Below are 13,936 nucleotides of genomic sequence, written 5' to 3' on the forward strand. Positions count from 1 at the left end.
GATGGGAGGGGGGTGAAGTGGAGGAGGAGGAAGTGACGTTTTAACGTTCTCCGCGGTCGGGCGTCGAGCTGTGGGGGAGCCTCGGAGAGGAAGGTGCGTGCGAGTCTTCGGAGGGAGGCTGCTCGGGAAAGAGCGGCCGTGTGGATTTCTGCAGCGTCGTCCGTTTCTGTGGTGGGTTTAAGAAAGGATTTGTTCCCCTTTGGGGGGTCTCTGGGTAGCGGGAACGGCCTCTAGAGGTTGTTCTGTGGTAGTTTCGTCCCGTACAGAGGAGGGTCGGGGAGGCCTTTCTCGAAAGACTGCCATTGTACGCCGGATGTTCGTGTTCGTGACAGGTAGGCCCTGGCTGTCGTCTTCAGAAAGGCCGCTCCCCGGCAGGGCCTTTCCTGTGGGGCCGCTTTGGAGGCTGAGGGTTCCGTGGGGCTGCGGCGAGAAGGAGGCAACCCCTCAGAATCGAAACCGTAACGAATATATTTGGGTGTGGTTCGAGCTCTGCGCAAGGGGACAGCGATGGGAGGCTTTTTGGAATCGCGGTGGTCTAGGCAGGGAACAGGAAGTGCGCCCAATCTCGTTCCTTGGCGCGCCTAAGGGCTGCTCTTGGCCTAGACTCGCCGCTCCGAGGAGCCTCAGCCTCTCCCCTCTTCCCCTCCCCGCGACCTTCGAACTATGAACGGAGGCGGCCCTGGAAGGTTTGTACCAACGATTCACATCTCCCCAGCTCAAAGGTTGGAAGCAGGCCTCTGGCAAGTTGCCGACCAAGCCTAACATCGGAGTTGCCAGCCTCTCTGTCAGGACTTCTTCCCGACATAGAAGTGTGGTGCTCCCCCCCACCCCCACCCGGCTTCCCCTGGGTTCAGCTGCCAAACCAGCCTCTAGCCTTTCTCCTAGCTTTGGAGCTGGGGAAGTGGCAGTGAGTGCCTGATGTTCTAGTCCCTATTATGCAGATAAGGCATTTATTAGCTTGATGATGAGATTGTATGTAACCCTTTTCTGTATAGCCCACCCAAAGTGGCACACAACAGGCTTGACTCAGTAGATATAATAGTAATAATAATTTTTATTTATACCCCACCCTCCCCAGCCAAGGCCGGGCTCAGGGTGGCTAACAAGCAATAATAAAAACAAGTTGAATGAATACAACTTAAAAACAAGATTAAAATACAACATAAAAATATTAAAATGCAGCCTCATCACAGGAGGAGAAAGAAAAAAGAAAGAGAGGGAGGGAATCAAATTGGCTCCAAGCCAAAGGCCAGGCAGAACAACTCTGTCTTACAGGCCCTGCAGAAAGAAATCAGATCCTGCAAGGCCCTGGTCTCATGAGGCAGAGCGTTCCACCAGGCCGGAGCCAGTGTTGAAAAGGCCCTGGCTCTGGTTGAAGCTAATCTAACTTCCTTAGGGCCCGGGACCACTAGGGTGTTGCTATTTATGGACCTTGGGGCTCTCCGTGGGGCATACCGGGAGAGATGTACACTGTGTTATGTACCAAATGGTACCAAAAATCATCGGGTGGAGTTTCCTTGCAGATAATCTGGTTTTACTGAATTCCTGGAGGTGACGTGGCTAATATATTTAATAGACAGATGTTGAACTTCCCATCTTTCTGATGAGCTCTATCCAGTGTTAGAAACTAAGGGGTATAAGCTAATCACCAAATGGCACTGTAAACTTGGGTTACGGTCACCACAACAGAATGTCTAGGTGCCATTTTGCCCTAGTGGGGTTTACTATTATTATTATTTATTTCATTTATATACAGCTTTATATTTTAAAGAAAAATCTCAAAGCTGTTTACAACACATTAAAACCTCAAATAAAAATCCAGAATAAACAAATTCAAGCTTCAAGGAAAATATTTCAGATCCTTCTCTAAGTGACATTGGCTTTCCCCATGTTTGTTTATCTGCTTAATTTATAGCTGCCCAGTAGCAGAAGTACTGTAGCAAGCCAGTGACATGTAGTGGTTAGAGATCAGGGTTAAAATCCCCACTCAGTCATGAAGCTGAGTGACATTGGAGTCAGTCACAGCCTCTTAACCTACCTCACAGGGTTATTGTAAGGATTAACGGGAGGGGGTGAAGTGTCTACTCTTTGGAGAAAAAGCTGGGATATAAATGCAGTGAATAAGCTCTTCTGCTTAGCTGCTTAAGAAAGCCAGAGAGGCCAGCCAGATGGAGATGTCAATTGCCAATGTAGCATTATGTTTTAAGTCCATTTCCTATTTTCCCCTAAAATATAATTACTGTTTTTTTACTGCTGGCACAACCTAGATCTACATCTTAGTTGAGCTATCCACTATGACCCTAATATCTATGTTCTTGGTCAGCCACTGTCAACTCAAACCTCAATAGCATATATACAATGTTAGGGTGTTTTGCCTCAACATGCATCACTTTACCCTTGTTAACACTGAATCAGATTTACCATTTTACTGCTCATTCCCCCAGTTTGGAGAGGTCCTTTTGGAGTGCCTCACAGCCTCTTTTAGTTAAAAATTACCCAGAACAACTTGATGTCCTCAGCAAACTTTGCTAACTCATCCCCAGGAAGGGCTAGAAAGATGCTGTGTCTCACGCTTCAGACTTGGGTTTAAAAAGCAGACAGCACACATCCAGTAAATCTCACTGTCACAAATAAGCAGGAATGGTTTTCTTATCTATTTCAAATCTAAGAATATTTATTCTACTTGGACTCCTCTCTCCATACTAAATATGCCATCAGATACGCAAAATAAAACTTCAGAATGGGCAGATACACATAAAGGGAACACCCCCAACAACCCCCCCCCCAAAAAAAATTTCCAGTCTCTTCTCTCCAACCCCAGGCTCAACCTGTATTCCTAGGGGAAAAACAGCAACGATGCAGCAGAAGCCAAATAAAGGGGGCAAACCTTTATTCTTCCAAGCAAGCCAGCAAAAATATTATGAGAAGACATGAAAGGCAAAGCAAGAAAAGGGGCACTGCTTAAGTACTAGAGCCATTTCACTTTTGAGAAGCAAGAGCACCATTAGAAGCCCCTTAAATAATCAGCCAGCACAGGAAAAACCCATCGCAGCTTGGGTTTGTTTGCAAACCACAACATAGGAGATTTCAGTTGCAAACCACGTGACTGGAAATCTCAACTTTGTCACAAGGGGGCGCTCCTGAGTAGCAGAAAGCATCTGGCCAGCCTGGGCAAAATGGTTGGTTCCAAAAAGGCTATAGCATGTAGACCTTTATGCTGGGCATTCTCTGAGCTTGGAACGTGTCAACAACTTGTGCAACTAATTTCTGTGCTGCATTGCCATCTTTTGGCTTTATGTTTTAACTCTTTGTACGTTTTCTGTTCAAAAAATGACATACATTTCTGCTTCATATGGATCAGTAGCCATTGCTTGTGCCTGGGCTTTTGCAAGTGCTCTAGCCCTATTAATATCAGCAGCCTAGACATTTGTTAGTTGGGAATTTTCAGGGAACCTTTCCTTTAAACTTGCCCTCTGATAAGCTAAACACAAACTAAAGACAATATTGTCTCTAAGGATGAGTTCTTGGCAGTTCAAAATGCGGTCTCTTGCTTCTTGTCTTAACTCTTTTATAATATTCCTTATCCCTCATCAAGCTTGAGCTGCTAAGATTGAATATCTTTCAAAATCTGAATGTTTTCTTGTTTCACTATTTCAGTGCTTTTAAGGCTTTTGCAAGGGTTTTATTTGTAGTTATCAACATAGATATTTATTTTCCAGTGCCCTGTTGCTAATAATAGATTGTAGGCAATTTTAATTCTTTCATGCTAAGGCCTTGGTGATACTTAGGTAGACTTTATGCTTATTTGTGCATTGAAAGGGGATGCATGCTAACTTAGTTCAGGTCTGAATCTGTTCTCTGAACCAGGAATTGGGGCAGAGACACCAAGAACCACCAACTTCCATTCGAGCTGCAGCACAGCCCAGTTGACTAAGGGACAGTTGAACAATATGAGAAAACCATACTTAGGAATAGAGCATTTGTTTTTTTTAAAAAAAAATACATTCGCATACCACAATGTGGGTGGGTACAGTCTTGTGTTTTGTGACTAGTCACTTGGAAATATGTATGTGGGCAATCTATGTCATGTGTCAGAATTTATCATGCATTTCTTTTGTTCCTAGAATACTAGTTTAATTGGGAGTTTGGCCTCTTCTGCCTCTATGTACCATGAGCCCAACTGATGCCAAGCGTTGTGCCAAGCGCAAGAAGAATAAGAAGGGCAGTGGCCTTGGCTTAGCAAGTCTCTCTGGTGCCCTGGAGATCAAGCCTGCAGGGCCTGCTGCTTCAACCCCTGCTTCTCCCTCTTCATCCCCATCAACTTCCTTTGTGGCCTCCTTGCAAATGGCTGCTGCTGCAGCAACAGTTTCTAGCACCGGAAATGATGTAGCAGCCACTCCTGTGATTTCCAGTGAAAGGATGGGGAAGACCGAGGTGCCCAAAAAGCGTTGTGGAGGGACAATTAATTCTAGACAAACACGCAAGCAAAGTAGAATGGCTGCTTCAGCTGCTGAAGCAGCTTCACAGGCAGAGCCAATTGACCTCGAAGAAGGTGCTTGTGAAGAAGTCGTAGACCTTACTTGTGAATCTTCAGAACCAGTAGTCGTTGATCTGACACACAATGATTCTGTTGTGATAGTTGAAGAAAATGTTCGACGAAGAAATCAAGAGTTAAGAAGGCAACAGCTGCCTGACAGCTGTGTACTAAGCAGTGATGATGATGACGCAAGAGATAATGATGTGGTGCTGACCGGTACATTGCCCAGAGAATTGGAATTGCTTGATGATGGAATTTCAAATTCACGGCGTTCAGGTACCGTGAGTTGTCCAATTTGCATGGATGGCTACTCTGAAATTGTGCAGAGCGGGCGGCTCATTGTATCAACAAAGTGTGGTCATGTCTTTTGTAGTCAGTGCCTCCGTGATTCGCTAAGAAATGCTAATTCTTGCCCAACTTGTAGGAAGAAGCTTGGTTATAAACAATATCATCCAATTTATATATGAAGCTTTAAATTATTCTCTGAAGAATCTAACTTGAACTTCTGTGGATCCTGCATAAACTTATACCTCTGCAAACAAAGGGTTATAGATCACATATGTGCCCACTTGTGAAGTTGATTTGTGACCTTTTCTAGTTGGCCTTTTTATTGGCCAGTCCTACACATGGGTTTGGTTTTGTTTTGATATTCGTACCAACACATTTGCTGAAGGACAGTGTGTGAGAAGCAGCTAGTCTTGCTGTGTTACTTTCAAAGAACTTGAATGAAACCTTTGCAAAATGTATTGACCACTTTGGGGGACAGTGTGAATGCATTTTGTTCAGGACTTTGGAGTTATTATGATCATGATAGTACAAGTAAAAGTGGCAAACGACTACCAAACCTGCAACTGTTGTGCTGTTCACTCTTTAAGAATTGATACCAAATGTTATCTGTTTACCCATGATGAGCCTCCTTTTGTGGAAACTTCAGAATTTCATATGGGACCTGACTTTATAATCATACTGCAACACACTTGCAATATCAGATGTGTAAATACTGTATTTGGATGTCTTTTTTAATCAACGCAGAAGACAAAGACTATCTGTAAGAAATATTTGGCTGTTACAGCCATACCTATAAGCAAATCTTGTATGTGCACACCTTATACCTGGAGGGGGGGAGGTGTGGTTACTTACCTTGGCCCTGTTAGATACTCATAATATAATGCTAAACAGCTTTATATCAAACAAAACACACAAAAAACCTTAATGTACTAATTAGCTAACATTTTAAGAATATTCTGTTGCGGACATGCTTAATCATAAGTGATTCAATCTTCAGTATTTTGAAAATTGTCACATCGTGGCCTGCTTGCCATTTGACAGTATTCAGAATGCTGTGCAGCTTTCTCAGATCTGGTACCCACCAGATGTTTTGGACTGCAACTCCCATCATCTCCGGTTAGCACAGTTGTTCTGGCTGGGACTGATGGAAATAGTAGTCTGAAGCATCTGAAGGGCACTAGGTAGGGGACAGCTGACGCTATATGGAGTTTAGTTACTTTACTAAGTTCAGAACTAAGCATTTTCTGATGACTTTCTATTTTCATGTGTAAAGCCGTGGCATATTAGGTTCATGGGATTTCTATATTGCTGATAGATAAGTTTCTCATATTCATTACAGTGCAGCTTGAAGTCTGTCCGCAAGTCCATTTTCTGAGCTTCAGATTATTTCTTCTGTAAGGGAAGCACTGGACATTGCCCCCACCCCCAAAAAACAACAAAACCCCAGTACCTCCATCAGCAGGGAGAAAAGAGCTGTGCAAGCTGCACAAACACAGGCTCTGTCAGGAATATACAGAAAAACAGGAAAGATGGGTCCTTACCTACACTAATATGCAATAAGTCCATTAAAGTATACAAAATGTAATAGTATAAAATCAGAACTATACAAATATTAGCAAGCATTTAAAATAGAATATTTGCTCATTGTTGGAGCTGTAGAGAAAATTTTAGATGCCTTCTAACCTCCTGGGTTATGATAGAAAAACTAAGTTCATGTTCAGAAGTTTAAATATGCAGAAAATTGTACAGTTAAAGGGTCATGATTTTTAGCTTTCACTGATATAGGTATCCTTCAGAGGTTCTGGCCTCATCATAGGTGCTTTAGGCATATGGCTCAGGGCTGCATCTAAATGACCAAACCATGTGATTATGCTACCAGTGTAGCTGAGCACTTTAGATGCAGCATGTGGTGCTTTCAGATTTGCAGCTCCTGCACCACTCAGAATTTTTAAGGGCCACAATAATTGTATAATGAAGTTTGAGAAATGTTTCATGTAATATCGTTCACCAGCTTAGCAAAATATATCTCACATATTGGGGATGCTTTGGTTCTTCATAATTCAAAACTGAATAATTTCTTAAAAGTTCAAGTTAGTAACTGGTAAAAGCCATTTCAGCAGGCATCTAGAAATGTATCAATTCAAACATCAGCCATTGAATCTTAATACTGTACACTTTAAAATCCATGGCAAAATAGCTATCCATCTTGTCAAAGGCAAGACTTGGGAATTTTAAGGAAGTAAGGATGCAGTTCTACAGAGAGTTACTTGTAAGTTCCATTGAACTGAATGAGGCTTTTCATCTAATGTGTTGGATTGGGCTGTACATCAGGAGTTATAAATGATTTAATAAACCTATTTCCCTAGTCTTCAGAGGGTGTGCAGTTCTATTCATGCTTTAGTAGTATATTGTTTCATATGGTATACCTCTACCTGAATATTTGATTAACAAAAAAAGGGTGCTAAGTTTGAATGTTCTATCTACAGAACACACAGTTCGTGTTACTAACTTCAAATTTAGCACACTGTAGCTGCACCTTCTTGTGGCTTTAAACTATAGTTTAATGTTACCTGAATAAGCCTTGGGCTCATCAATTGCTCCTTCCCCTTGTCTGTGTGACAGTGAGGATGCTTTCACTTTCATTTTTTATTAGCAACAGTTCAGAATTATGTCCAAACATAGGAAAATGTTTAGTTTTCACTCCTCGGTTGTAGAAAGTAATTTGTTCTGGAAGACGGTTTGACTTCCAAAACATTCAATGACCAAGGTGCAATTGCTGGTTGGCCAAATCCATTGAAAAAAATGGAGAAACTTGCCTTGGAAGCTGTTCAGCTTCTGAGGCACGTTCGAAAGCAGAAGCATTTACTTCTGGGTTGTCAGTGTTTGAAAGCCAAAACGTTCAACTTCCCAAGTGTTTGACAACTGAGGTTCCATTGTACTATACTAAAACAACCCAAGTTCCACCACAAAGTTGAATTATTTCATTAATCCATAGTTGAGATTACCCAGAGTTTAGTGTTTGGACATAATGCTAGCACTGTGGTTGATTTATAACAACTGACGTTACCCTCTTCACTGAAAGAGTGGGGAAGGAAGCACACAAGCCTGAGGCATGTGCATGTAACACTGAATCATAGTTCAGTGTTGTGTCTGAACAAGGCCATTCTGTTTGCATTGTCAAAAGCAATTTTGGTTTCAGGGCAAGTGATACTGGCTTAAGATGCATGGATTTAAGAACAAATAGTTAATTCTCTGTTGCCTCTCTTTTTCCATTTGTAAATTTGTATATTTTTTTTCTTATTTAAGTGTATTCCTGTGTGTATATCAGCTTTGCTTTTTGGAATCTCAATTTGGCAAATAAAATCTAGGCAAATAAATTTTAACTGCAGATGAAAATAGTTTTTTTTCTTCCTCTAAATTGGCAGGGGGAGAAACTTGGATGTTTAAAGGTATAGCTGTTGAAGAACACAAGCACAACTTGCCTCTTGCTTTGCACAATACATGCTGGGTTATATCCAATGCAGTGTTGTGCAAGGCAAATGGGCAGGAGTTGGAAATATTGGGCAAAAGTTCCTAGCCCCACATTTTAGGCTTTGCCAGAGTGTATTCTGTCTCAGGAAAGATTTGTCCTGAATTGTATACAACCTGGTATCTGGAATCGGCCGTGGAAAAACCTGGAGTACTGTTCCTTGGACTGTGGGAGGTGGCACTTGTTACTGGATCTTTTGCCTGTTTCGGCAGTCAGTAGAATTAAGTAGCTAATATTTTCTTGGATTGTGCCATTGTAGACTGCAGGTAAAGGTGTATTTCTGTTATTACATTTACCTGTAGCTCAGGGATGGGGAACCTGTGACTCCCCATAAGTTGTTTTCCTCAGCCAGCATAGCCCATGGTTTGGGATGGAAGTTGTAATCCAATCAATGCTTGGTGTGCCACAGGTTCCTTATCCTTGCTCTAGCTTTTCTTCTTTGCAACAGCAGAAGTATATGAGCCAACCTGTGGAGGTATGAAACTGTCTAGTGGAATTGCTCCTTTTCATCCCTAATTGGATTGGTCTGCTGCATCCTGAAGGGAATGGCTGGAACATAAAAAAGTGGGTTGTAAATAATCAGCCACAACTACAAGTAATACACCAATTATTTGGGGTACAAAAAAAAATGAGTGGAATGCAGAATTAACCATGAAGCTGATGTCCTAGTTCTGACTCCTTAAGACACAAGACCTGCAAAGGCTTGAATAAAGAACTGAAATTTGTATGCCACTGAAATCCAAAATAAACTTTGAGCAATCAATATCCTACATCTCTGACCATTCCCAAATTAGAAGTTGCAGAAAGCTGTAGCTGGAAAGCCATCTAGCACATAAGCCTCTTATAAACTGAATTCACATCCATAAAATATGAGTGCCAGTGTGGAAGAGTCAAACCTCGGCTCCCGAACGCCTCTGTTTTGGAACGTTTCAGCTCTTGAGCATCGAGAGCCTAGAAGTAAATGCTCTGATTTTTGAATATTTTTCGGAAGCCGAACATCCAACACAACTTCCGCTTGAGTGCAGGAGGCTCTTGCAACCAATCGGGGGACGCACTTCAGTTGTGAAACATTTCGGAAGCTGAACGGGCTTTCAGAACAGATTACGTTCCACAACCGAGGTTTGATTGTATAGTGGTTAAAGTTTGACTAGGTCTAAGAAGCTTGGTTCACATTTCTGCATGATCTTGAAGCAGTCCCCATATCTCAGCCTTGCCTACCTTACAGGGCTGTTGTGAGGAGAAAAGGAACCATGGATGCTGTTTTAGATGAAAGGTGGTAGTATATAACAAATGTGATAAATAAAACTGAAAATCTGCCGACAGAATAATCTTTCATGCATCTGATGAAGTGGGCTCTGGTCTATAAAAGCTTATGTAGTGATAAATCTGTTCACCTTTAAGGTGCCACAAGACTTTTTGTTACATGTTGGCTTCCATACTCAATTGCAAATGCTTATTTAAAATGTAAGAGGAAAATAAGAATCCCTGTGACCCATGCAGGTGAGATAAATAAAAGAATTAGTTGGGTGCCTGGATTTAAAACATGGGGTTAAACTCACTGTCCAGCAGGAGAGAGCCCCCCAAGAACAGAGTTTAAATTCACAAAAGTCAAGCAGCAGTATAGCATTACGAATATAAGTTGTTAGACACTCTGCACCCCTCTTGCAATAAATAGACCACACACAGTTAAGTAAGTTTAAAAATACTTTACTTACAAAATGTTCCAAAGATCACATTCATGTATTTGTCCAAGCAGCTGCAGAGAGAGCACAGGCAGAATACTCTTGGGTAGAAAATACAGATAGTTTCAAACATGCTTTAAGATCGGAGCTTGCCAGTTATGTGGTGTAGAGAGAGAACAAGAAGAGTAGGCTTCGCTTCCTTTCTCATCAGAGAAGAGAGTGTGCGACCTAGCTGAGCCTAGGAATCAACCCTGTTGTCTTCGCCCCTTCATACACTAACTAGCACTTGGACATAGTTCTGTGTGACTGCAATTTCCCACACGAAAAACAACAAAAACTATGTCAGGTTGGATAGTGGGTTTATCGGTGGCTTAATATTGAGCAGCTTGGAGGAAGGAGGAATACACATAAAATGGGTTGCATCTAATGCTGTGCCAGTGGGGTTCTGCTGACTCAACAAGACTTCTATTTCTTCTGTGCATGCACACACGCGCGCACACGTGCTGCCAAGTATGCTGCACAGGTTCTCCCAAACCTCTGGAGCTGACTCAGGGTGTACATGGTGGGGATTGGCAGGGAAGGAAAGCTCTCTTGTGCACACAAATCCATTGTGCCTGTGGAGCTGCAGCTTTGGAAGGGGGGGAAATCAGTAATAGAAGAAAGTTGTAAAAAGCTATGCTTAGTTTTTTATTAGGGGCATGTACTGATCCTCTTCAAAATGTTTATTTAAACTGAGGGGGTCTTCCTTGGATATAGTAAAAGGTATTGGACTTGAAAACCAGCAGCTAATTGATAGCTTTAATTATGCTCCACTTTTATCTCTATAAAGAGTTCTCCAAACCAGGATGAATTTAATACTTTATGAATGAGATCAAACTTCGGAATTTTCTGAAGTAAAAAGAATTCAAAGTGTTGCTTATTCAATGCCTGAGTTACACATTTACACTTAATACGGAGAAGAGAGTGAACTTACATTCCATGGAAGTACCTCAACTGCTGTCTGAGGATGAAGCATATAAAACTACTCATTTAAGTGCTGCCTTAGGAGGATTTCATTTGAAGTGTAAGCTGCTTCAGATCTGCTCTCCTTTGTTAACAAGTTTTATTATGTTCAATAAACTTCACTATGGCCAGTTTTATGTAATCTGGATCTGTCTGTTGCATTGCATCTCTTTCTTTAAGAATGATGTGTTTGAGAAAGCATAAATTGACAGAATAATTCATGCCAGATCCAAGCTCTCTTTAATGTTTCTGTCATGTGCACAGGTCCACAGCTCTCTCTGAAAGAATGCTTTATATCATTGTTCAGGAACAGTTTATCTCTCTCATAACAAGGTCACTCAAAGCATTTAGTGCAGCTCCTCCTCCCCAGATTCACAAGCACAGATAACTGCTGGTTCCCGGAATGTTTTGGCAAATGGCAAAACTACTGGAGAACATGCAGCATGCCTCCAGAAAGGGTGTGTGTCTGTTTTCTTTTTGTTAACTATTAGCATTGTTTGGTTTCTGCATTTTGAAATGAAAGCATGGAGGAACTAGCATCTGAGAATTGTGATGATTGTCTCTCAGTCGGCTTCAATCATTCACTCATCTAGAGTAGGCAAGGCCCACTCTAGTGGGTGTGGTCACCCTATACTCCCAACAAGAACACACTTGCATGTACATGCATACACAAATACGGGCACATGCGTAGTTCAGCTGAGAATGGGAGCTGTCATCTCCCTGTTCAAAAGATTATCAATCTGATAAGACACAATCTGCATTTCCATTACTGAGCTGGGTTGAGGAATAGTTTAAACTTACATTTCCTGCCCTGTTTCTAGTTTAGTTTTGTTTTTGGTGCAACCACAAAAAATTGAGGGTGGGGGGCATAAAAAATTGTTTGGAGAGCCACATCCAGCCCTTGGTCTGGCAGCAATCTTGCACATCAGTAACTCATAGGTATTGCTTCCTTGACTTCTAATGACATCACCAAAGTCAATAATTAAAAGATACTCAAATATTTATAGAGCCATTTTTTTTTCTCACAAGGCTGGTGTCTGATCAAAAGGACAAGCAAGCAAGATCTACCTAAAAATTCTAGAGATTGTGGAGTGGAATGTTGCAATCTTAGTTAATGATCAGCTTGTTTTTCAGATTTGGCTTGTTTATGAAGAAAATTTAGTTTAACCATTTTTGGAAGCTGTGATACCGAAAAGGCTATTGAGACTTATAAACAAATAACAGCTCTAAAACCAAAAGGTTATAGCAAAGCCATTAATGTTAGATTTCAAGGCAGGCTGTTTGAATTAGGCTCTTCACTTTTGAAAAATTGTAGTGACCTTCCTTTGCCTTACAGAATCAGTGCTACATAGACATAGTTACATTGGAAGGTATTGGAGAGTTCATGAGATTAGGATTCCAATTAACTCCTTTTTTATTTCATCAGTTTATTCAGTAAAACAATATACAAACATTTAAAATAAACTTCAATAGCAATACTTAGTAAGTATTTCAAGCTTTTGGTATAAGCAATTTATCCACGACAACTTAATCATGTCCAGTTTTTTTTGGGGGGGGGTAAAAAAAAAAAGGGTGCCAGTACTCCATAACAGTGATTACTGTCTCTCTCACACACACCAAAAGAAAAAGGAAAGCCCTGATCTTATTTCTCCATATTCACCCTTAGGGAATTCTCATGCTTCCATTTAATTAGTTTCTGGTAAATCTTAGCCATAAATCAGTCAGATGGAAGTACTAGAATTGAAACCATTTTCTCAGGCGATTTCAGTTCAACAGTTTGGATGTAACCAAGATGCAGCTCAATCCTATTTGTGTTGACTAGAAGTAAATATCAGAGTTCAGTAGGGCTTACTCCTAAATAAGAATGCTTGCAGCTTTAGATTACCAATACGAATCTCAGAGCCTAAAAAGCTGGCAAATTATAATTATAAATCTAAAGGCCAGGGTCTATATACATAAGACATTACGTAAGGGCAGGATATGGTCAAAACAAAACATTTAAAGGACACATCACACAGTTAAATGGAGTAAATATTCTAACAGAAGCAGAGCACTCAGAACCTGGTTAAACTAATAAAGCCACTACAGAGGCCCTGCTAGAATACATTGTCACTTGACTCTGACAAACCTAGCACACAGAGGTGGGGAACTATCCTGCTTCCTTTTGAACTCCTTGGAGGATAGGTAGGATATACATGTAGTAAATAAAATGAATATAGCATGAGACACTTTCCCCCATGCCTGTTCTAGGGCATAAGAGAATTTCCCATTGCAAACTGAAAAATTTCCACTTGGAAATTTCCCAGAAACCCATGTCCCTGATGGGGAGTAACATAGGCTTTCAGGGCCAAGTGATATTCTGCAGTGGCTTTAGTGACAAACATAATTAGATCTCTTGTTTTGCTTTGTTCTGTATCTGTATTCTAACTCAACTAGTGTTGAAATCAGCACAAGGCTACTTTAAATGGTTTAAGGAAGCGCTGACTACCGAATTGGCCTAATTAATACCCACCTTTAGCCTTGAAAAATTGTGCTGCGGCATTCCACTCTTTAATGACCTTGCTCATAAGTAAGATACTCAGCATGACTGATTGCTCTTTTAGCCTTTATTACAGCTGAGCAGGTGTTTGGATGGAAGACCCGGGAACCCCATGGAAGTACGCTGAAATCCATGCTGGATATAAACGTTGTTGCAGAGAATAATAGCCCCCCCCCCCCTCACAAGACTAATATTATTGTACTAGGGAGTTGTTTTTCCTCATCCCATGCTTATTGTGTCCTGGGAGATGTACCGGGCGAGCCCTTCCAATGAACTTCCCAGCTGGAAGAGAGCTTTAGCGGGTAAGGGAAAGCCCCTCTACACATGATGAGAGGCACTCATTTGCCACAGGGCTGGGG

At 41.4% G+C, this 13,936-nt stretch overlaps 1 protein-coding gene across 1 annotated transcript; it reads left to right on the plus strand.

The window, feature by feature from the left end:
* The first annotated feature begins 18 nt into the window (after window positions 1-18).
* Window positions 19-8,221, plus strand: LOC309348922 (E3 ubiquitin-protein ligase RNF4-like). The gene is made up of 2 exons (XM_081874739.1): window positions 19-171; window positions 4,125-8,221. The coding sequence occupies exon 2, from the start codon at window positions 4,171-4,173 to the stop codon at window positions 5,002-5,004; it is 834 nt and encodes a 277-aa protein (XP_081730865.1). The 5' UTR covers window positions 19-171; window positions 4,125-4,170; the 3' UTR covers window positions 5,005-8,221.
* The last annotated feature ends 5,715 nt before the right edge of the window (window positions 8,222-13,936 follow it).

The sequence above is a fragment of the Podarcis erhardii genome (assembly GCF_964252035.2).
Source record: "Podarcis erhardii genome assembly, chromosome: 8".
Classification (NCBI taxonomy): Eukaryota; Metazoa; Chordata; class Lepidosauria; order Squamata; family Lacertidae; genus Podarcis; species Podarcis erhardii.

Bases quoted from the DNA above. Each gene is read 5' to 3' on its own strand.
- LOC309348922 (XM_081874739.1), top strand. From the start codon at position 4,171: ATGAGCCCAACTGATGCCAAGCGTTGTGCCAAGCGCAAGAAGAATAAG.